Source organism: Anomaloglossus baeobatrachus, chromosome 8, assembly GCF_048569485.1.
Source record: "Anomaloglossus baeobatrachus isolate aAnoBae1 chromosome 8, aAnoBae1.hap1, whole genome shotgun sequence".
In the NCBI taxonomy this organism is placed as follows: Eukaryota; Metazoa; Chordata; class Amphibia; order Anura; family Aromobatidae; genus Anomaloglossus; species Anomaloglossus baeobatrachus.
In genome coordinates, this window is record NC_134360.1 from 253,551,317 (window position 1) to 253,577,168 (window position 25,852).

General features: G+C 45.7%; 1 protein-coding gene across 1 annotated transcript in view; it reads right to left on the bottom strand.

Annotated features, from left to right (window-relative positions):
• The window catches only part of FAF1 (Fas associated factor 1), a 330,141-nt gene that overhangs the window by 37,852 nt on the left and 266,437 nt on the right, over positions 1-25,852 (bottom strand). Inside the window, exons 16-18 of the mRNA XM_075320555.1 lie at positions 21,423-21,503; positions 21,255-21,332; positions 6,101-6,316 (exon numbers count right to left, since the gene is read on the bottom strand). Coding sequence (XP_075176670.1) covers positions 6,101-6,316; positions 21,255-21,332; positions 21,423-21,503 — 375 coding nt within the window. The remainder of the gene's footprint in view (positions 1-6,100; positions 6,317-21,254; positions 21,333-21,422; positions 21,504-25,852) is intronic.

A 25,852-nucleotide genomic window follows, 5' to 3' on the forward strand; every position in this document is an offset into this window, starting at 1 on the left:
TCTCAGTCGTGTTAATTCCAAAGGTTCACGATTGGTCATTATCCATGACAAAAATATTAAAACAAAAATATCCCATTTAAAGGGAATCTGTCACCAGGTTTTTGCTCCCCCATCTGAGAGCAGCATAATGTAGAGACAGAGACCCTGATTCCAGCGATGTGTTACTTACTGAGCGGTTTGCTGTCATTTTGATAAAATCAATGTTTTCTCTGCTGCAGATCTAGCAGTTATACAGAGCTCATGAATATGCTGGACTACCTGCAGCACACCAAGTAGTCTTGTAATGATAATCTCCTGCTGATTAAACAATGATTTTATCAAAACTACACTAAGCAGCCCAGTAAGTGACACATCGTTGGAATCAGGGTCTCTGTCTCTACATTATGCTGCTCTCAGATTTGGTGACAGATTCCCTTTAATACTAAATTTTGTCTCAAATCAAAAGAACATTTTTGGAAGCAGTCTCCATAGGTAAAACTGCAATGTTTAAAGCCTGGATGGAGATTATTAACGTCTCGACAATGCTTTACATCCATTAAATACACCTGTTTTATTATATGGGATGCTATGGAGATACCATATGGGTCCATAGACCTCTATGGGTGTCTACTACAGACATTTACAGTACACACCGGCGATACGACTGTGTATACAGCCTCTACAATGAGAAAGTAAACTGATGAAACCTGATGGAGTTTTGTCACGCAACAGGAAGAATTCTGTGAATTTATGTTATGTACAAATATATGGGTCAACATATTAAATCTAAAACTGATGATGCAAACACTGAAGGGGTCTTCTGGCGCCACTTACTTCTGTATTGGGTGGTGAGCGGTGTTGTCGATGCGGAAGGAGGTGCATATGGATGGCAGTTATCCTGCACATGTTCCATACATTAGAAGTGGACGGGGACACAATACTGGTCTGATCGGGAGGACACAATACTGGTGCGATCGGGAGGACACAAAACTGGTGCGATCGGGAGGGCACGATACTGGTGCGATCGGGAGGACACAATACTGGTGTGATCGGGAGGGCACAATACTGGTGTGATCGGGAGGGCACAATACTGGTGTGATCGGGAGGACACAATACTGGTGTGATCAGGAGGGCACGATACTGGTCTGATCGGGAGGACACAATACTGGTGTGATCGGGAGGGCACGATACTGGTGTGATCGGGAGGACACGATACTGGTGTGATCGGGAGGACACGATACTGGTGTGATCGGGAGGACACGATACTGGTGTGATCGGGAGGGCACGATACTGGTCTGATTGGGAGGACACGATACTGGTGTGATTGGGAGGGCACGATACTGGTGTGATCGGGAGGACACGATACTGGTGTGATCGGGAGGACACGATACTGGTGTGATCGGGAGGGCACAATACTGGTGTGATCGGGAGGACACGATACTGGTGTGATCGGGAGGGCACAATACTGGTGTGATCGGGAGGGCACAATACTGGTGTGATCGGGAGGGCACAATACTGGTGTGATCGGGAGGGCACAATACTGGTGTGATCGGGAGGATACAATACTGGTCTGATCGGGAGGACACAATACTGGTCTGATCGGGAGGACACAATACTGGTCTGATCGGGAGGACACAATACTGGTCTGATCGGGAGGACACAATACTGGTCTGATCGGGAGGACACAATACTGGTGTGATCGGGAGGACACAATACTGGTGTGGAGACACGGGGCTCAGTGGGTGCTCTCGTCCACTAAAACCCACCGCCTTTAGAAAGACAGCGTGGCTCAGGGCTCATCCCAACTGAACGCCGGCCTCCTTAACCGTGGGCGTAACACTACTCAGACAACACAGGGTGAGGGAACCACAATAATTAGACTTTATTGGATCCCCAAACAATTAACGGCACATAACCAGCAAAACACACAAATGTAACAGGCAACAGAGTCTCACCCTTCCGCTGGCTCACCAGGGATTTAGAATGTCCATGCCTCAGAGGTTCCAGGGCTATTTACTCAAATCCAGCAGCACCCCGCTTTTGGCGGGCACCCACCGAGAAAAGAATAATGCCAGATTTAGGAAGCTGGCTGAGGTCTGCAAAGTCTGTAACAGGTGACTGAACTGTCCCAACCTGAGTGTCCTCCTTAGGTAGTCCTGGTATGATGATACAATCCTGGCAGCCGGAGTCGAAATCCCTAGGCTGTGGATATGGTCTCCAACCGGAACCGGAATCCCTAGATTGAAGCCATAAGATATCCTGATCCTCTAGTCAGCTCCGAAGAGCTTAGACTGGATCCATCAGCATCCATCAACAACAACCTGGTGGCTTAAAGAAGTCCTCATCGATTGGTTGGACAAGAGCGCCTCTCCCATTGGATGAATCTCAAGCTGCATGGACAATGTTCATCCAAATGATGTCTACAGAAAGACTGAAGATATCTACATGGAGTCTGCAAGTCACAGACTCAACAATGGCTACTAAGGTAATCACATTAGCAATACACAACTACAATACAATGGTTACTGGAGAACAATACGTCTGGCTTTCAGTGGCCAACACAATTACATTGTTTTTACAAGACTCTTGTTGACTCAATGAGGGACTTCTCCCCGTCTATAGACAATCTATCATGCTGTCTGGCTGAATTTTAAGAAACTTTAACCCATGAGAGTCCATGTCGTCACAACTGGTCTGATCGGGAGGGCACAATACTGGTGTGATCGGGAGGGCACAATACTGGTCTGATCGGGAGGACACAATACTGGTGTGATCGGGAGGGCACAATACTGGTGTGATCGGGAGGGCACAATACTGGTGTGATCGGGAGGGCACAATACTGGTCTGATCGGGAGGTCACAATACTGGTGTGATCGGGAGGACACAATACTGGTGTGATCGGGAGGACACAATACTGGTGTGATCGGGAGGGCACAATACTGGTGTGATCGGGAGGGCACAATACTGGTGTGATCGGGAGGGCACGATACTGGTCTGATCGGGAGGATACGATACTGGTCTGATCGGGAGGACACGATACTGGTCTGATCGGGAGGGCACGATACTGGTCTGATCGGGAGGGCACGATACTGGTCTGATCGGGAGGACACAATACTGGTGTGATCGGGAGGGCACAATACTGGTGTGATCGGGAGGATACAATACTGGTCTGATCGGGAGGACACAATACTGGTCTGATCGGGAGGACACAATACTGGTCTGATCGGGAGGATACACTACTGGTCTGATCGGAAGGATACAATACTGGTCTGATCGGGAGGACACAATACTGGTCTGATCGGGAGGATACAATACTGGTCTGATCGGGAGGACACAATACTGGTGTGATCGGGAGGACACAATACTGGTGTGATCGGGAGGACACAATACTGGTGTGATCGGGAGGACACAATACTGGTGTGATCGAGAGGACACAATACTGGTCTGATCAAGAGGACACAATACTGGTCTGATCGGGAGGACACAATACTGGTGTGATCGGGAGGACACAATACTGGTGTGATCGGGAGGACACAATACTGGTGTAATCGGGAGGGCACAATACTGGTCTGATGCGGCTTACCACCCAATACTGAAGTGAGTGGCGTCGGCAGATCCTTTTAACTCTTTCTTCACAGTTGATAACATTCGCGACCCGATCTACGTCCCCAAGAATCACACACGCCGATCCGAGCCCAATAGAGGACGAGCTTTATATGGCCGATGATAAGCGGACGAACAAAACGACTACAGAGGGCTCTGGTGGGGAAAGGGTTAAAGTGTCCTATATAACGGCACAATAAGCGCTTGCAGTTCTTGGCCTGCTGGAAATTGTATTCTTTCCAGTTTAATTATCGCCGGCTCTAAGGAGATTAGAATATATTACAGAGACATCTCGCAGCTTCAGCTGCATTAGTCACTTGTAAGCCCCCGGTGTTCGGTTCTGTATGCCGCTTGTAAATATTTTGTAAACAGTTTATTAATAAAATGATCTACAAATGAGTGTCTTCCTCTCATCCGAGTTTATGAAGCCGCTCAGTAATAAAGTGGGCAGGTCAGGCGGGGGCCTCATTAGCCGTGCATCTGCCGCAGCCCTGCAATAAGCCTCCCGATTACAACCACTAAAAGTGCACTACACATTCACCGACAATGTGCGATTACTGGTGTTATACTTATTCCCCGGTCAGCTCCACCATTACATCCACCCGCCGGGATATTGTATAGCCCCTCCCCCAACATACGATCAAAAAGCTTCCATCCTTGAAGTCATTCATTTTTACAACATCATAAATGGGTAAAACTGCAAAGTGCTTGTGAAGACGAACAACTTTGCAATCTACTTATTATGAGAAATCCTTTGCATTCTCAATAAGACAGATATGTAACGTTATAGTTTACAGTATAGGCAGAGTGCGCACTTACAAGCTCTTTGCTATAGAGCTTACAAGCGCTGTTGTGAAGCCGGATCAGAGGCCATTGTCACATGATGGCACTGGTTACAATAAGGTTATGGCTCAAAATAGTCCCCAACAATAGATTATTCCGATTCTATCCATTCAGTGGGGTTTGACCTTTGGATACTCTGTAGGCCAATTCTCCCTAAGGGTAAAGGCCACGTCTCACTAAGCAACATCGCTAGCACCATCGCTGCTGAGGCATGACTTTTGTGACGTAGCAGCGATGTTGCTGTGTGTGACATCCAGCAACAACCCGGCCCCTGCTGTGAGGTCGCCGGTCGTTGCTGAATGTCCTGGACCATTTTTTGGTTGTTGCTCTCCCGCTGTGAAGCGCACATCGCTGTGTGTGACAGCGAGACAGCAACAACTGAATGTGCAGGCAGCAGGAGCCGGCTTCTGCAGACGCTGGTAACCAAGGTAAATATCGGGTAACCAAGAAGCCCTTCCCTTGGTTACCCGATATTTACCTTCGTTACCAGCCTCCGCCGCTCTCACGCTGCCAGTGCCGGCTCCCTGTTCCCTGCACACATAGCCGGAGTATACATCGGGTAATTAACCCGATGTGTACTCTGGCTAGGAGTGCAGGGAGCCAGCGCTAAGCGGTGTGCGCTGGTAACCAAGGTAAATATCGGGTTGGTTACCCGATATTTACCTTAGTTACCAAGCGCAGCATCGCTTCCACGCGTCGCTGCTGGCTGGTCACTGGTTGCTGGTGAGATCTGCCTGTGTGACAGCTCACCAGCAACCCGTGTAGCGACGCTCCAACGATCCCTGCCAGGTCAGGTTGCTGGTGAGATTGCTTGAGCGTCGCTTAGTGTGACGGTACCTTAAGGCCACATGAGCGATATGCTAACGACACTCGGCTCCCGCTGATTAGTGTCATACGACTGTGATCCAATTCTGCGATAGGATCACAGCTGCAAAGGAGCGGGAGGGAATAATCTCTTTATCTCCTCCATTGTCAGCTGACACAATTATCGCACTGCACTCCGGTGTCATCAGAGTGCAGTCCGATGTTTCACTTGCACCCATAGACTTGTATGGGTGCGAGAGTGAACTGTCACTCGCAGCATGATGTGATTTTTCTCTCAGTCCGATTAGGGCTGAGAAAACAATCACAGATGGGAACTACCTGATAAAGTAACATTGTTCCAAGAGGAATGCAACAATTTTTTATCTCATTCGACTCTGCCCTTTTTACTCACCGTGTGTCCTAGGCCTAAGTTTTCCATGGCTTCTTTTACCTGCTTGATTAGGTTAATCATTACGAATCTACAGTGCAAACCAGATATAGAGATCTAGAAAGCTGCAAGATCAACCCGATTATACTTACCTAAATCCACTGCAAGAGAAAACAAACCAAAAACAGCTCCATAAGTAGAACAGTAATTATTTTTGGCAGCGGGCTAGGGCTGCATCGTCCCCAATAATCCGTACACAAAATACGCCATCCCCAGGGGATATCTGCTATCTATCGGAGAATCTCACTGCTCAACTCCATGCACCGCCCCACATGGGAAATGAAGCAACGGACGGCGCCAAACGGCTGGATAACAACAGTGCCATTATTTTACGCATTTACACCCTGGAATCTGGCCTATAGATGTGGCGGAGCTTTTCTCTGCAGGCAGGGCTTTATGTGAGCGGACAGGGGACATACTCACATCTCTACGAGGAAAGGTGCTGAGCAGTTTGTACTCTTGAAAAGGGAATCCTTTGGATGCTACAAAGTTGAAGACCACCTGTAAAGGGTTGGAGCTCAGGAAACGCCTTTCGATGAACTCCCCGCTCGGTGCCCGGATCCGCAGCTTGCTCAGGGGCTCGCTCTGCTCCTCTGGAGGCTCCGGGGGAAGAGACTGTTCCAGGGAAAGTCGGATAGCCTGGGAACGAGATAAAGGCAATAGACCAGGGTTACGTCTTTGACCGAAATCGAACTAAACAAGTAGGAAATACATAATACCGCGAACAGACGAACCCCGTGTAACCACTCCTGAAAAACGTATTTATTTGCAGACAATTGCCGCACAAACTATTAAAAACGGTCTTAGTAACAGCATGGCGGCATGGCCCAGGCCTCATTCTATCGTATTCTATCCATATTCTTCATGGATAAAACATGCACCAATTATAGTCTATGGGGCGGATCACGTCTGTAATGTGGTCCACAAAAAACAATGCAGACATGTCTGTTTTTGATCAGACTCTTTTAAAGTGGTTTCCCATTTCAGAAAATCCATCCTTGAACTATAGTTTAAAAAAACAATCAAACAAACTGTGCTTTACTCCCCTTCCCAGGTCCAGCACGGAGTCTCAGCTGCTGCTCGTGGTGTCCGTTATTGTTTACAGCGCTGATGTACTGTTGGCGGCACTGCAGACAATCAGTGAGTGCAGCAGTTGCACCGCAGTAGATGGCACGAGCCGCTGATCTCATAGATTGGCTGCAGTGTTGCCGACGTGATATCAGCACTGCGGACAATGGCCAGCACTGGAAAAAGTGGTGGAGATTTAGTGCTGGACCGGGGTGGGAGACAAAATAAAGTTGTTTTTTTTCCTTAATTCAATCTGCAGCCGGAAACAGGGATTTTACAAAACCGGTGAACAGCTTTAAAGAGTTAATCCCATCAAGATCCTATCCCAATATGTAGAAGGTGTAATAATAAAAAATAATAATATTAGCAAATACCTCCAATTAGAAATGTAGTATAGTTCTCCTGATATAGCCATGTCTCTTACCTCATGTGCAGGGCATTGCAGCTTAGGTATCCTTGGTTACATCCACTCATATAGGGACAGTTAGTTGCTCATGGTCATAACCATGGATAGCTCAGCTGTTGCAATGCCCTGCACATGAGGTAAGAGACATGGCTAAACAGGAGAACTATACTACATTTCTAATTGGAGGGATTTGCTAATATTTTTATTATTATACCTACTACATATTGGGATAGGATCTTGGGGCAGGGAATACCCCTTTAGGGAAAAAGTGTGTTTGGGCAGTAGTCACATATACAATTAATGTGCTCATATCCTTTGTCCTTTTATTGATCTCTAATCTCAGGTTTACATTTCTTCTTTATAAATTTGTCTTCTGATATGTAGGGACAATCAGTTTGTGGGGGTTTTATGGTCTGGGATCCCACCGATTCCCTAAATGTAGTGGATGAACGGTGTTTAAAGGGAATCTGTCACCACTTTCACCTTTGTAACCTGTTACTATGGGCATACAGGTAATAGGATGCTGACAATAGTCCTACCTGTGTGCCTCATGGCAGATGCCTTGTTACTGAAATATAATCTATCACTTTATGGTAATGAGTTCTTCCAGGCTATGGGGTGTATGCTGCCTAGAAGACAGCCCTGCCCTCTTGCTTCATTAGCACAGTTTTTGCTGCCTAGTAGCATCACAGTCTGCCTGTGACGTGTAGTTCCTGCTCTGAAATCCCGCGCCTGCGCAGTAAATGTTCTGATGTTAGCCTGCTTTGTTCCGCCTTCGGAGTGGCATTGGTGCAGGCGCCGGTGAGTCCCTGCTCCTTCCGGTCCAGTGATCCCCGGCGCCCTGTAGAAAGCTGCTCTCCATACTTCCGGAGGGTGGAACAATACAGGCTACTGTCGGGATATTTACTGAGCAGGGACGGGATTTCAGAGCAGGAACTACAGGTCACAGGCAGACGAATACAATGCTATTGAAGCAAGAAGGCAGGGCTATTTGCCGGACAGCAAACGCCCCATAGCCTGGAAGAACTCATCAACCCAAAGATAAAAGAGGATTTCTCAACAAAAAAGGCATCTGCCACGAGGCATACAGGTAAGACTATGTTCAGCATCCTATTACCTGTATGCCCGTATTAATAGGCTAGAAAGGTCTAAGTGGTGATAGATCCCCTTTAAAAAAAAACAGTGAAAGAATCTCAACCCCCTTCGAGAGAGCTCAGGGAACTGTATTTATAAGAATACACGGTTTTATCAGGGAAAAGCAAGTGTGTTTCATTGCTTAAAGGGGTGGTTCACTACTTATTTTACCAAGACACATCGATATAATGTTGAGAAACAAGGTTTCTCTCAAATACCTTGTGTTGCCAATACTGCCTGTGAGTGGCGCTAATGTGCTCCGCTCATCCCCTTGTCATGACCCCCGGGGCTCCATGACCTCTGGGATCTGGCGAGGTTGCGTCAACTTCCGTTGACCTGACATCACTGCGGCGGCCCCAGTCTTACTGAGTGACTCGGCTGTAGGCGGAGTTTCACCGCTCGTCGCGGCCCAGCGTCACAGCTCAGCGTCACTGCCCAGCGACACAGGGCAGCGTCACAGGGCAGCGTCACAGGGCAGCGTCACTGCCCAGCGTCACAGGGCAGCGTCACAGCGCAGCGTCACAGGGCAGCGTTCCTGCCCAGCGTCACAGCCCAGCGTCACTGCCCAGCGTCACAGCCCAGCGTCACAGTGCAGCGTCACAGGGCAGCGTCACAGCCCAGCGTCACAGCCCAGCGTCACAGCCCAGCGTCACAGGGCAGCGTCACAGCCCAGCGTCACAGGGCAGCGTCACAGGGCAGCGTCACAGGGCAGAGTCACACCCTAGCGTCGCAGCCCAGCGTCACAGGGCAGCGTCACTGCCCAGTTTCACAGCCCAGCGTCACAGGGCAGCGTCACAGCCCAGCGTCACAGGGCAGCGTCACAACCTAGCGTCACAGGGCAGCGTCACAGCCCAACGTCACTGCCCAGCGTCCCAGCCCAGCGTCACAGGGCAGCGTCACAGGGCAGCGTCACAGGGCAGCGTCACAGGGCAGCGTCATAGGGCAGCGTTCCTGCCCAGCGTCACTGCACAGAGCCACAGGGCAGCGTCAGTTCCCAGCGTCACAGCCCAGCATCACAGGGCAGCGTCACAGCCCAGCGTCACAGGGCAGCAGCATCAGAGCCCAGCGTCACAGCCCAGCGTCACTGCCCAGCGTCACAGCCCAGCGTCACTGCCCAGCATCACAGCCCAGCGTCAGAGCCCAGCGTCACAGGGCAGCGTCACAGGGCAGCGTCACAGCCCAACGTCCCAGCCCAGTGTTACAGGGCAGCGTCACAGGGCAGCGTCACAGCTCAGCGTCACAGCCCAGCGTCACAGGGGAGCGTTACAGCCAAGCGTCACAGGGCAGCGTCACTAGCGTCGCAGCCCAGCGTCACAGGGCAGCGTCGCAGCCCAGCGTCACAGGGCAGCGTCACAGGGCAGCGTCACAGCCCAGCGTCACAGCCCAGTGTCACAGCCCAGCATCTCATGTGAACTCTCCTTCACTGCAGAGCGCCACAAGCAGGAGCGATGCTGGGATATTCATTTTGACCTGTAAAAGTAATTATACTTGACTATATTTGCCCATAGGGGAAGGTAATCTGAGTGTCACCGTCTTTAGTGAAATATCTATATAAAGGCTGCACAGTTTTTAGGTTTACTGGTGCTTTACTAAATCCCACTCCGATCCTTCCTCTGCCGCTTATCGGCAATTATAATGAAGAGCTCGGCTAACCATAATCCAAACAAACGATCAATTAATGGCAGACAAGAGCGCCGGCAGACAACCGGGTATTATATCTTTCTCCCCTTTAACTGCCATTTGAAGAGATTTTAGGGACAGGTGTCACAGATCCTGAGACAATGTTGTCACTGTGATCGGAGGCCAGGTGACAAATCTGTTTATTTCCCACCACTTAATGACAGCGCGCAGCTAATTAAAAGAAATCCTCCTTTTTACAAATCCCAATTAGATGGGATAGCCCTGCCCGAGAGGACACCTGATTCAATTGTCAGGATGTAAAGGTTAACGAGGCTTCAGAGTGAAGTGTAATTAGTGAACTCGCCCGGCTTCACCAGGGGCAGGCTCCAGTTTTTTTGAAGATGAATAGGTGAGAAAACAATCAAAGAAAGAGTTAAACCTGATCCTCCGATAACGGGCATTGCAGCTCCTCCGTGTAACACCTCGCATGTTTTCCGGGCTCGTTTGTCAACAAAGAAACAAGTGTTGTCTTGTTCCTTGGACGATAATCACTTTTATCGCTTCTCTAATGAGAGACAACTGCCCCTTACTCTAATCAAGACATGCTGGACTGAGCTCAGGTTTTTTTTTGTGCACACTTTACGGTATTTTTGGACATCAGTATTGAGGCCCCCTCCAATTTACACCTGCAGCAGTTTTCCTGACCTCCCATTCTACACCCATAGACATTAATGTGGAGCTGGACCCTCTGAAGCTAGAACTGCTTTGACTGTTAAGATTTTGGAGGTTTTTGTGGGAATTTTTGCCCCTTTATCCAGAAGGTATTTGTGAGGTTGGCGAGAGGCCGTTCTACGTCATCACAAAGGTGTTGGATGAGGCTGAGGTCCGGGGTCTGTGCGGTCGTCATGTGCTCCCCCCTCCATGTCTGTATGGACCTTGTCCACGGTCATGGGAAACAAAAAAGGGTCTTCCCCAAACTGTAGCCATAAAGCCGGAAGCTATAATTGTCCAAAATGTCTTGTGCTGAAGTGATAGGATTCCCCCTCACTTTACCCCAAACACGTAAAAGGATTTGGTCAGCAGGATTCTGCCATTCCATGTGAGAGCAGCATGATGTAGGGACAAAGACTCTGATTCCTGTGATGTCTCACTTCACTATTAAAGTCCAAAAAGAGATTAGACGGCAGTCTCTGGAGTACGAATGAAGATCTTCTTTATTAAACCAAGGTGCAAGATAAAAAGCAGGAGAGGAACTAAGTGCAGGCCTCCTCCAGGACGACGGATGTTTTGTGTCTAATCATGCTTCGACAGGTCCATGTCCTTGGACCACTCCAAGACGTCGGCCGTTTCGCGTCTAATCACACTTCGACAGGTCCATGTCCTTGGACCCATCCAAGACGACGGCCGTTTCGCGTCTAATCACACTTCGACAGGTCCATGTCCTTGGACCTGTCAAAGCGTAATTAGACGTGAAACGGCCGTTGTCCTGGAGGGGGCCTGCACCTATCTCCTCTCCTGCTTTTTATCTTGCAGCTTGGTTTAATAAAGAAGATCTTCATTCGTACTCCGGAGAGTGCCGTCTGATCTCCTTTTGGACTTCACATGGAACACTTCTTCTTACCTGACGTGCACCTTTGAGTCTGAGATCATGGAGTATCTGAACTGACCCTCACCCCTGTGTGACACCCCGTGAAGGTAACGCTTTGTGGTGCGGGACTTTTTCCTTCTGTTTTGTGGCTGCATTTGATGAACTTTACTATTAGCTGCAATTTTCTCTGCTGCGGCTTTACCAGTTCTCTGAATGCCGAGCTCTGTATAACCCCGCCCAGAACACTGATTGGCAGATGTCTGTGTAAACTGTGCATAGGCAACAATCTGCCAATCAGTGGTGGGGGGTGGGGGGTTGTGTTACCTGGAAGCAGCTCAAATAGTCTTCAGGTGATAATTTCCTACTAATAAAACAATGATTTTAGTAGTGTAAATTATGTAACATGACATCTAATGGAGAAGTGCATGCTCTTCTGCAGGTGGAATATTACTGGCGTATGGAAAGGGGTTATCTCATAAATTGAAAACAAACCAATAAGAAATCTCTGGGGCAATGGACATCATTACTTCAACCATAGTAATGCAAAAAAAACGAACAAAAAACACTTTTCAGTGTAATTCTGCCCTTATCAGCCTTTTTACTTACTCTACAATTTTGGCCTCTTCACTTCCTATGAGCGGCAGCAGCCGGTCCATTGTGACCAGGAGCTTCTGTAAACTCCTCATGTCCTGTCTTTTCACCCCATACCCAGCCTCAATGATCCCACGAATATATTGCAATTGTCTATGTACCCTCTTACACCTACCATGTTTCCCTGACAATAGGACAGGGTCTTATATTATATTTTGCTCTGACATATGCGCTAGGGCTTATTTTCAGGGGACGTCTTATATTTTCCCATGAACAGATGTGGAAGAAGGAAACTGGGATATGCCGCGCTGACATCAAACATCCAGAAGTTGATTAATTTCTCCTTCTTCAGAACATTACAGAAAAATCAACCTTTTCTGTAATATAGGCTGCTTTACACGCTGTGATCTAGTTACCGATATCGCTAGCGTGCATACCCGCCCCCATCGTTTGTGTGTCACGGGCAAATCGCTGCCCGTGGCGCACAAAATCGTGCGGACCTGTCACACTACTTACCTGCCCTGCGACGTCGCTATGACCAGTGAACCGCCTCCTTTCTAGGGGGGCGGTCCATTCAGTGTCACAGCGACGTCACTAAGCGGCCGCCCAATCAAAGCGGAGGGGCAGAGATGAGCGTGACGAACATCCCGCCCACCTCCTTCCTTCCTCATTGCGGGCGGGACGCAGGTAAGGTGAGGTTCCTCGTTCCTGCGGTGTCACACACAGCGATGTGTGCTGCCGCAGGAGCGACGAACCACATCGTACCTGCAGCAGCAACGATAATTGAGATTAGGGGGGCATGTCACCAATTAGCGATTTTTAACGTTTTTGCAACGATTCAAAATCGCTAATAGGTGTCACACGCAACGACATCGCTAACGCGGCCGGATGTGCGTCACAAATTCCGTGACCCCAACGACATCGCTTTAGCGATCTCGTAGCGTGTAAAGCGGCCTTAATTGTCCTGAAGAAGGAGGCTGTGTCCTCCGAAACGCGTAAACCTGATTGAATAAAAGAGAAATTAATCAACTTCTGGATGTTTGATGTCAGCGCGGCATATCCCGGTTTCCTTCTTCCACATCTGCAATACGTCACTCCGGGGCTGCAGCAGACACCATTTTATGCCTATGTAGACCAAGGGTAATCTGGAATGCCTATTGCAGCATGTAGTCAGAGTGAGGGAGTCTGACTACATGCTGCAATAGGCATTCCAGATTACCCTTGGTCTGTATACCATTTCTGATTAGCCTTGTCATACACATGGGGCAATTCCCCTATTACATGGCCACGAAATACAATCCTTAGGCTTCCCTCTCCTGATGTGACTCATCCTCATAATCTATTGCATTAGCCTTTATTGCATCCTCTAGATGTGAGCCCCCACATGTTACATAACACGTCCACAATACTGTCCGGACATTCCTCTATCCTGACTCCATCCTGAACCTCGGATTCTTAATAGCCTTGTGCTCCTCCTATAACTTTCATCATTTCATGTCCCTGGTGAAGGCTCCCATATGAGCCGAAACGTTGGACCTTACATTGCCTTTTATTGCCACACACTGACTGTTATGGAATTTTTCACGAATAAAACACCAGCATATTAAAAGCAACCTTGACTGGATATTCTCTTTTTCTATATCTGTGTGCCGGGGTTTTCTATATTATTGGACAACTTTTTTCTCCCGAGCACCAATTCCTTCAGTAGTAGAGCGCAGCTTATCTCTTCTCTGCATTCTCTTGGAGACATCTGCTTTCTTTTGGGGGCTGTCTGCTCTCTTTGATGAAAAGTCCTGCTGTATTCTTTAACTTATTTAGCTGCTTGGACACTTCCTTATGGAACCGTAATTAGTGCAAATGTTTGGATTAGGTATTATATTTTAAGTATACTCCAAAACCCCCCAAAAATCCTACTAGGGCTTATTTGTAGGGAATCAGGTTATCTATTGTTTTTCTGTCCCTTCTTCTTAACATCTCTTTCACCTATGGTAATTCTCCTCATTATTATATAGTATCAGTTTCTTCGCTGTCTGATCACGGCACCGAATAAAAAGGAAGAAAGTTGCTGATCATGTGCGTCCACCAGTGAAAAAGGGACCAAAATTCAAGCCACAGGAGAAACAGCTGGGGGCGCTATTACTGATGACCTTGTACTGTATTTCCAAATTAACACACTATTTTTAACTGATCTATATACTTTTATCAAAAAGTATTGTTAAAAACCTCAATAGAGCTTCTTTCATTAATTTCTCAACTTCGCTTTTGGAAAAAGAAAAACATAAAAGAAGCAGCAGAATAAAATTAGGTTAATGAACTGTTTGCCTTACTAGGAAAAAAGAAATAAACAAAAAACAGTTTTTAACATATAATAAAAAAAATAAAATAAAATGTAGGCTGCCCCAATGCAATGAAAATAAGAGTAAAAGTAAAAACCAAGGACCAGAATAAGCCTGATTAAGCCAATAATCATTTGTTAAGCAAAGCAAACCTAATTGGATGTCACAGGCAGCAGCATATATCAAGCTGTCATAGCACGTCGTCAATGTATCGTGCCAAGTCTTTACATACTTGTCCCACTATTTATCTGCTGATGAATCAGCGGAGATCATAACGTGTATGATGATTTACATTAATTCACTAATGACTAATTCTGAGTGATGCATAAAAAAATGGGGGAGACACTTTATACATTAGCAGAATTTATCCTATTTTTTTTTTACAGGGTTGGCACTTCTTAGGGGTTATAGTTTAGGTTGTGTACATCAAGTGCTATACTAGAAAGTAAAAATCAAATGAGTCGCATATATCAATTGGATAATTTTTTTCATATACTAAGATATTATATGCATTAGTTGCATAGATTAGCAAATGTGAGGTTGTCCAGTGTAATACCAGTAGTGATGGATGGACCCGGACTATAAAGGCCCAGACTCAAGCGGGTTCAAAGGTACCAAAGTGCCGGACCAGGATTTTGCAGGGAATTCCAGGTACTGATTCGGCACTCCGGTAATAAAAAAAAAAAAAAAATAAAGTAAAAAATAATAAAACAAGCGGGCTGTATTTACCGAGGCTCCGGAAAGGCAGTAACTGCTTCCTGGCCATGCATTCACTTCTGGGGCCACTCATTATCCTTCATTGCATATGCACTGCTTTCCCCGCCCACGGCGTCAGTGATTGGTTGCAGTCAGACGTGCCCCCACGCTGAGTGACAGCGCACCTGACACTTCCAATCGCAGACCCTGTCTGGGGGTTTATATCGTACAGTAAAAATAAACAAAAAATTGGCATAGAGTCCACCCATATTATGATACACAGCACAGATAAAGCATATAGCTTCAGGCTGCAGCCCCCAGCTGTGCACTTATCTTGGCTCTGTATTAAAATAAGAGGAACCACATGTGGCTTTTTTAATTTTAATAAATAATTTAAAAAACTTTGTGCTGTCCCCCAATTTTGATAGCCAGCCATGATAAAGCCTGACAGCTGGGGGCTGGTATTCTCAGGCTGGGGAGACCCATGGTTATTGGGCTCCCCGCTTAAAAATAGCAGTCTACAGCCGCCCAAGATTGCCACATCAATTAGATGCAACAGTCCCTGCACTTTCCCCGGCTTTTCCCGATTGCCCTGGTGCGATGGCAATTGGGGTAATAATTGGTTAATCGAGGTCCAACGGTTCCCATGGAGCTCCACCTGTGACCACAGGTAACCTGACCTCAGGTGACTTCATTCAACTCAGTGATTTCACCTACAGAAACTATCATACCAAGATCACCAGTGGCCGATCTATGTGAATCTAAAAATGGTAAATATTGTCCTGCGACAGCAGATACACCAAGTATCCCTGTTTTTTCTATTTCCGGGATAGCAGAACAAAAAATGGGCACTGGTGAGAACACAGCAGCCTCTGAGAGAACACATGGTACTGGGAGAAAAAAAAAATTAACTGCAGAACCATTGGTTGACAGGAATAAGATCACTTTACCACCACTGCACATTTAATAAAGCAGATTGTAAAGGCTCTAAACAAAGAGGGAGGATGCCAAGACTATATCTGCAGAAAATATCCAGCGCTCACCATGAAGAATCTAAAGACCTCAAATCAGAGGACTTGTAAAAGATCAACACTTCAAAGATTCATTGAATGAGGCTGAGGCAGATGCATGGTCTCCTTTCACTACGGTTCTACAGAATTTTCTAGGGAAATCTAAAGTAGAGGTTATTGGTAGGAAGAATGCCATCTTCTTTCTATCATCTTGGTTGTACAATGAGTAGCAAGGTAGATTATTTTCATAGCCACTTGCTATTTATTGCCCAGCGTCATCAGCGGTGACACGTGTACCTGTGTCCATGGTTACTGGGTTGAGGCTCAGTGCGCATGATCAGAAGTCCCGAAGTCCAGAATCACTTCCGATGATAGGCACTAGATCCCTCTGAAGCCGTAAAGCGTACACCCAGCTTCAAACTGCGCATGACTGGAAGTGCGGTGACTTCTGATCACGCGCAATGACCCTGAACCTAGCGACTGGTGCGGTGACAATGGCCACAGGTAAGCGCCAATGACACTGGGCAATAAATAGCATGTTAGCACGCCCCTGTGGGAGTCCTAACATGCTAAGAGGGCGGAATAATTAGGGGAAGTAACGCCCTTGTGACTAGTCCCTGCGCTCATTACAATCTCATAAAGGATCTTTAGAAATACTTTTTCTGAAGATCTCTTTATCTATGCTGCTAGATACAGGGACAGCTCGGCAGGGATTAGCAATATACACACAGGACCGCTCATGGTTCTGGGTGTATATTGCACCCTTTAACTAGAGCTGATGAAAGAAAAATAATGGCAGATTAACAATCAGCAACAAAAACTGACCTGAAAACAGGTTGCATTTTTCATGCACCAAATTTTATATATGTATATATATATATATATATATATATATATATATATATATATATATATAATAAATTGGTTGTCCCTTAAATAACCAACATTGCAAAAGTATGTACCATTTGCAGTGTGGCATTAGAAAGAATAATCAAATGTGAGGTGGTGCAATATGGCGAATTATTCGACCACGTTTTCTTGCAGTTATTGGACACTGACCAAGAAGCAATACACGGTGGTGCTTGTGATCGGGCATCTTCTACAATGCTGCCTGCCCGATTTCCAATGGGGCTATAGTTTGCAGCAGTGCCCTAAACGTGGAACCAAAATGCAAATATATAAAATGCAAAAAAATCCCCTTTACAATCCGCCATTGGGCAAAGTGTTGTTGATGGTGCATGTAACGCTGGCTGCAGCTCTACGAGGCGGAATGGAAGAATATTACACGTCGGCCGCTGAGCGTTGTGATTTTTACGTTTCATGTTTAATCTATAATCCGCGCTCCTTTCACTTGCCGCTTCCATTGTTATTAAAGCACCTGTTTCTTTCTGTTGTTTTGACATTTTCCTGCCGGCTGCAATAACAGATGCCATTTTATTTACTGCACCCGCTCAATTATTTCGCAGAAGGATAAACAGTAGCTCATTAGAGTCCCCCGCCTTTGTGCAAAGAATTCCTATTTCCCCGATGTAACCAGTTCCCCCGATGGCGTTGTCGCAGGACGGAGGTGCACAATGACTATACCTAGGCAATGGACCAACTTCGAGTCAAAAGAAAAATAAAAACAATTAGATGATATAACTGCGGCATCTGAACGACGGACTCAGGGGCTGGAAAGAAAAGGAAGGAGGCGGCTCCTTGTGAATAGATCAATAGCCCCATTACAAATATATGCGCTGAACAAAACCCCTCTATGTAAGCAAACACAGCCCGACAACAATAGATTATGTGTAATCCCTGAACTTCAACTGCGCCATTCTCTAATAAACAGCATTGTTAAAAAATGGCTTTTGTTTTGCAAAGCAAATATCTATTATTTCCATTGCTGCACACTGTATTAAAGAGAACAGAGCGCCGGCCGCACTCCGGAAAATAAAATATCAGACCGGGGGCTTATTTTTTTTGTAGGAAAATATAGTTTCCAAACAGGCATTGTGGAGAATGAAAGGTAGGGTAACAGAATGAATGGTCGGGATAGAATACCTGTTTGTTTTACTGGGAACTATTGCTTTAGATGCAGAGAAGCACAAAGGGAAATACATGTATACAATGGAGCGCGAGCGTCCGCGCCGCCCGGGATCTGCTCGTGTCTAGTGCTGGAGGTTGGTTGTTTTTTTTGTTTTTGTTTTTTAATAAAAACTCATTTACATTTCCAATTGGTTAAAACTTTGAAAGCGACAAAAGGCTTTGTTTGGTTTCTTTGAATGATGTAGCGGAGCTAGGGTTGATGTAGCAGGAGAGCGTAAGTGAATGATGAGCCAGAAAGAAGCCACCTGGCGGTACGCCCAAGAGTCCATCTATAAGGATGACGTGTCCTCTATACGAGCATGGCCTGTGCCCACTCAAGCCCCAGGGGTGAGTCACCCGGTCACCCCCTTAAATAAAAGCTCCAAGAGGAAAGAGTTAAAAATGAATGAAAGGTGATCAGAAAGCTGCCGACCGTGCGACGATCAGCACCTCTGACGTCAGCGATCGGCTGCTGAGTCACCGTAATCTTGCTATTTTATGGTATTTTTTCCTTGGTGCACATTTTTCAAAATTTCCGGGGCAACCTCTGCTGAATTTTATCACACCTTTAGATTAGAGACTGGCGTGTGCACCGGGGCAGGACTTTGTGGGTCAGGTCTTTAGTAATGATTTCTCCCCTGGCTGTGATTAGCACAATGGCCGGCGCATGCGCAATATCGTGCTAAAGTTTTTCTCCAACTCTTCAATCAAGAACTGCTGGAATCAGTGCATGCATGCACCACGATCTCCAATTCCATTTTGCTGAAGGCACTGTAAAGATGAATATGAGTGATGGCGCATGCGCATATTGAATTGTTTATTTTTGATCAGCGCATGCGCCGCCGACATTCATAGTCATCTCCACATTTAAATGGCACCAGAGATCGAGGTGCGCGCGTGCGCTGATTCCGGCACCATTTTATTGAAGACTTGGAGAAAAACGTGAACATAAGACTGCGCATGCGCCAGCCATAGGGTTAAGGCCGCTTTACACGCTGCGATATCGGGACCGATATCGCTAGCATGGGTACCCGCCCCCATCGGTTGTGCAACACGAGCAAATCTCTGCCCGTGTCGCACAACATCGCCCGGACCCGTCACACTACTTACCTTCCCTGCGACGTCGCTGTGACCGGCGAACCGCCTCCTTTCTAAGGGGGCGGTTCGTTCAGCGTCACAGCGACATCACAGCAGCGTCACTGACCCGCCGCCCAATAGAAACGGAGGGGCAGAGATGAGCGGGACAAACATCCCGCCCACCTCCTTCCTTCTGCATTGTGGCCGGGAGGCAGGTAAGGAGAGGTTCCTCGTTCCTGCGGTGTCACATGGAGCGATGTGTGCTGCTGCAGGAACGTCGAACAACTTCGTTACTGCTGCAGTAACGATATTTGAGAATGGACCCCCATGTCACCGATGAGCGATTTTGCACGTTTTTGCGACGATGCAAAATCGCTCATAGGTGTCACACGCAACGGCATCGCTAAAGCGACCGGATGTGCGTCACAAATTCCGTGACCCCAACGAGATTGCTGTAGCGATCTCATAGCGTGTAAAGCCCGCTTTAGTTAGAATCACTACTGAAGACCTGACCCACAAAGACCCAATGCACACCCTAATCAACCAATGCACTCATTTCTGGACCTTTGATGATGGTTTTATTTTTGGGTATTTCAGACTTTTATGGACTTGGCAATACTAAATACATATTTTTAGCTCTTTATTTTTAACGAGGGTAAAAAGGAGGCGATTTTCATTTTTGTATTTTTTTTTTCAAATGTTTCTAAAAACTTTTTTTTTAATACTTTAATTTTTAGTCCCCTTGGGAGACCTGAGCTTGCAATCTAACAGTTATTTCACCGCATGTAAGAAATTCCGGGTCTGCTGCTGACTGGGAGTGACCTATGGAGCCTCGTTCTGGGAAAGTTCCATAGGAATCGATGGACGTCATGGGACATTACTCTTTGGATTACATCGGAAATTCCAGGATTTTTTTATTAATAAATTGGTGAATGAGGGACTGTGCCTGTGTGTTATTTAACTCTATACTTGCTGGGTTAGTAATGGGGTGTCTGATAGACGCCTCTCCATTACTAACCCCTGGGGGCTTGATGTCAGCTGTCAATTCACAGCTGACATCAACCCCAAAAGTATTACCCCAACTGCCACCGCACCAGAACAATCGTGAAGAGTCGGGAAAAGTTCCAGAATTGGAGCATCAAATGGATGAACCTCTTGTGGGAAAGCTGCAGGCTACTATTTCCAAGCTGGAAGGGGCTAAATAACCATGGGCCGTCCAGCCTGATAATACCAGCCGCAGCTGTCTGCTTTACCTTGGCTGGTTATTTAGTATAGAGCCCACGCTGTTTTTTAAAAAATGTAAATAATTTTAAAAATTGGTGTGGGATACCCGTTATTTTTGATAACCACTCAAGGTAAAGCAGACAGCTGAGGGTTGCAGCCTGCAGCTGCTGCTTTATCCATGTTGGTTATCACAAATAGGTGGGAGTCCAAATCATTGTTTTTAATCCCTATCCACATTTGATTGCAGGGCGATTGACCCCGTTGAAACCTAGCCCTTACTACGACCATTATATTTTCGGCATCTGGGGTCAAGTTCAGGTCCCGTACCAATTTTCTTTTTTTTTTAAAGTTCAACCAAATGCAGTAGAAACGAACTTCCACGGGTCCGCTCATCTCTAACAATGACATGTAACTACAGCGAGCGGATTAATCTCCGATCCCTGCTGATATAGACATATGCCGGTTACAAAATAGAGCCGCACATCTGCCGTGTGCTCCCCTCCGATGCCCCCATGCTTGCGGACCTCAGTGTGGGAGTACAGTTACATGCATTTGGAATAGGCTTAATGGGCTGTATCTGGCATTGCCAGTAATTAAAAAAAAAACAAAAAAAAACCCAAAACACAAATCCAAAAATGCATCCTTCCAAAAACAGCCCCACACCTGTCCATGGCCCCATGCACTTCATTACAGCAGGGCTGCAATACCGGACCCCATCATGGACATGTGCGGTGCAGTTTCCCATAGAACAGCAGGTTACCTCTCTTTCCTGCTCCTGTTCCTTCTTTATCTGTTCCAGCCGGTACTGTTCAGCCATTTCTCGCTCCTGAGCTTCCCTCTGTGCCAAAAAGAAGGAATATCTGTTTATTCTAAATACCTCTAACCCCAATGTCCTGGCTGTGCCCATACCTGGATGTGCGGCACCCACCTTGGCCCGGTCCGCTTCTAGAGACAGGCGATATGCTTCATCTTGCTCTCGTTTTACATTTTCTCTAGCTTCTCGCTCGTCCTAGGAGGAAAAGATGAAAAAAAGTGAAGACAACAACCTGCAGACATCGACCGGCGGGATACAAGGCCGTCATTAAAAAGGACATCGCGACGGACTCAATGAAACCACGTGTTACGGGGTTAGGAGCGTTGAACTTTTTTTTTTTTTATCCAGTCCTTCCTGGCCATATTAAACATAATAAAACATGTTTGTACTTACCCAGCAAGGCGTTGGGGTTCTGTCACTACTACCGTTGCAGTGGTGATGTCATGTAAAAAGCGCTGCAGCCAATCACTGGGCTAAGTGGTAAATGCCACAAGCCATGAAGCTCAGTGATTGGCTGCAGCACTACTGATGTGACATCGCTGCTGCTTCCTGTGCATAATCACCACACGAGAAGTGATGTTACGTAAAGAGCGCTGCAGACAATCACTGGACTGAATGATAAATGGCATAGGACATGGTGCTTCGTGATTGCCTGCAGTGGTATGGATGTGACATTACGGCTGCTTCTTGTACATAGTCAAACGAGAAATAATGTTACAGAAAAGCGCTGCAGACAATCACTGGGCAGAGCTACTGATGTGACATCACTGCTGCTTCCTGTACAGTCACCAAATGAGAAGTGATGTTATGTAAACAGAGCTGCAGCCAATCCCTTGTCTAAATGGTAAATGGCACAAGCCATGACGCTCAGTGATTGTCTGCAGCACTACTGATGTAACATCACGGCTGCTTCCTGTACATAGTCACCAAATGAGAAGTCATGTTATGTAAACAGCGCTGCAAACAATCACTGGCTAATAGGTAAAAAGCACAAGTCATGAAAAAGATTGATTGGCTGCAGCGCTACTTATGTGACATTGCTTCCTGTGCATAATCACCAAATGAGAAGTGATGTTATGTAAAGAGCACTGCAGCCAATCACTTGGCTATATTGTAAACAACACAAGCCTTGACGCTCAGTGATTGGCAGCAGTGCTACTGATGTGACATCGCTGCTGCTTTCCCTACATAATCACCAAACAAGAAGTGATGTTATGTAAACAGCGCTGCAGCCAATCACTGGGCTAAGTGGGTAAACGGCAAGAGCCATGAAGTGCAGTGATTGGCTGCAGTGCTACGGACGTGACATTGCTGCTGGTCCTGTACACACCGAACAATAAGTGATGTAAAGTAAACAGCGCTGCAGCCAATCACTGGGGTAAATGGTGAGAAGTCCGAAAGCTAGGTGTTTGGCTGCAGCGCCATTAAAGTGACAGCACACCATTATCGAAGCATCAAAGACGTAACGTTGGACCTGGATAAATTGAGTCACAATACAAATTAACATAACAAAAACTAAAAAAAAACCCATAGATTTTCATCATTTATCAGGGCAATTCCAACCCCACAAGGCATGAAACGCGCCCCACACTGCTCAACCGAAGATGGTTAAGCAAAAAAAAACAAAACATAACATTTGTGCAGGACCTCTTCACTAATTAAAATAATATATGATATAGTCACTAGAAACTCAGATTCTTACAAAGGTTTGTAGCGTGATATATTTGCTCATGGCAATGAATGGAGGATGGATGGATGGCCGCAGCGCGCAGTGTTGTATGTAATGCCGCAATTAGGTATCAGTCATCGGTGCGGTATATAAGTGTGTACTGGTACAGTTATCACCGCCAGATCACGCCCCACTGCTATCCCCAGCTCACTCCTCGCTGGGAGGTGACAGTAACTAACGTCCTGCGGTTTTCTTCCATTTAATTAAACGTGGAATCTGTGGCTCCCCTGCACGACAGCGGAACTGCGACACGGCCCTCGCTGCGGGGCCCGGCCCCCACCCCTCCGAAATCATCCGGGGAGGGGGCGCGCATAATGACTAACACAGGCTCACATATATACACTGTATACTTCTCCGATGGCTTTCACGTTTGTTCAACAGTTCAAGATCACGTTTAATGAGATCATGTGAATATATTGTTAATGCGACCCACCGAGCCGGCTGCTGTTAGGTAAAAATAGGGGAACAACACGTAGAGTCCGCGAAAAAAAGCCGGAAAATAATGAGCAATAATAGCCGCATTGTTAGATAAAAATACAAAAGTAATTTCACACCTCACACGTCGCCCATGTAACGATTCAGCGCCGGAGACCATTACTAAACACCATATTCACTCAGAGACTGTAAAATAAATAGAATAAAAAACTACAATATATTTTTTATATATATATATATATATATATATATATATATATATATCTATCTATATATATATATATATATATATCTATATATCTATATATCTCTCTCTATATATATATATATATATATATATATATATATATCTATATGTATATATATGTATATATAAATAAAATATTGTAGTTTTTTATATATATATTGTATATATATTGTAGTTTTTTATATATATATTGTATATATATTGTAGTTTTTTATATATATGTATATATATACATAGAGATATGAATACATGGATATATAGATATATCTATCTATCCAACTATCTCTAATATATATATATATATACACACAATTCTATATTATTATTATTAGTTATTTTTAAATAAATTATTTTTCACTTTTTTTAATTTTTCACATTTTTTTGGGGAACGAAATTTACTAATATATTGCTCAAAAAAAATAAAGGGAACACTAAAATACCACTTTGTTGTTTAAGTGTCCCCTTTATTTTTTTTTGAGCAGTATATATTGTATAAGAAAAAGATTAAAAGAAAATCAGGATTTATTTTTTTTCCCAATGGTCAATGAGCAACTTTATAAATGGCATTAAAGGGAATCTGCCACCACGTTTTCCCCTTATGAGCTGCGGCCACCACCAGTGGGCTCTTATATACAGCATTCCAGAATACTGTATATAAGAGCACAGGCCGATGTGTAGAATGTAAAAATCACTTTATAATACTCACCTAGGGGGCGGTCGGGTGTTTTGGGCATTGCTGGTCTTCGTCCGGTGCCTCCTTTCTTCTTGCGATCACCGTCCCCCTGTCAGCCCCGAGTGGTCTTGGTCCGGTGCCTCCTCTCTTCTTGCGATCGCCGTCCCCCTGTCAGCCCCGAGTGGTCTTGGTCCGGTGCGTCCTCTCTTCTTGCGATCGCCGTCCCCCTGTCAGCCCCGAGTGTATGATGGGTTCTACATTGTTCACAGAGAGGCCTCCATTGTGCTCCTGCGCATGTGCACTTCGATCTGCCCAACTGAGGACAGAGCAAAGTACTGTAGTGCACAGGCGCGAGTAAAGGTCAAACACCGCCTGCGCACTACAGTACTTTGCTTTGCCCTCAGTTGGGCAGCTCGAAGTGCACATGCGCAGGAGCGCAATGGAAACCTCTGTGTGAATGACGTAGGACGCATCATACACATGGGCTGGGCAGGAGGACGGCGCCGGACTGACAGCAGCGACATCCATCAGACCGGACCACCCCCTAGGTGAGTATTATAAAGTGATTTTTACATTGTACACAGCGGCCCGGGCTCTTATATACAGTATTCTGGAATGCAGTATATAAGGGATCACTGGTGGTGGTCGCAGCTTATAGGGGACAGATCTGGCGACAGGTTCCCTTTAAAAAGTGTAAGATCAAATTTTAATGGACAGTTGCCATGAACTGATCAGCAAAGAATGACTGTTCAGACCAAGCACAAAACAAGCGTTCAGTGCATCATGGCGCGGCTATTCATTTCGATACACCTTCCCGCCTGCTTGTTTGCCTCCTGTGGCTCTATGACGCCAGAGCTGTCAATCAAAGAAGAGGGAAAAGTGGAGACTGAGAGAAAAGAAGCTGGCGGGAAGGTGTATCTAAATGATTAGCCCTGCCATGACCATGATGCACTGAGCACCCGTGCTTGGTTTGATCAGTCATCCTGTTCTGATAAATTCATTTTAAAAGGAAACCAGTCACCAAAAAAATTACTGTTCAAACCAAGCATGGCATTGTTCATCAGTTTATAATTTATAATCATCAATTTTATAAACCCTTGAGAATTTTCTGTTTCTGCACAAATTTTATATAACACTACATTGGATTTTTACACGAGTCCTAAAAGTAGATAATGAGAATCGCATCAAATAAGAGTCAAAAATAGACTTTCTTTATTGGGCAAAAAAGGTCCAATGCCTCTTGGAAGAAGGAGGGGGGGGGGGGGGAAGAAGGAGCAAATTATATATATATATATATATATATATATATATATATATATATATATATATATATATATATATATATATATATAAAAATAAAATAAAATACAAATATATATATATATATATATATGTATACATACAAATATACACACACTATATATATTATATACATATATATTATATACAGTGCCTGACAG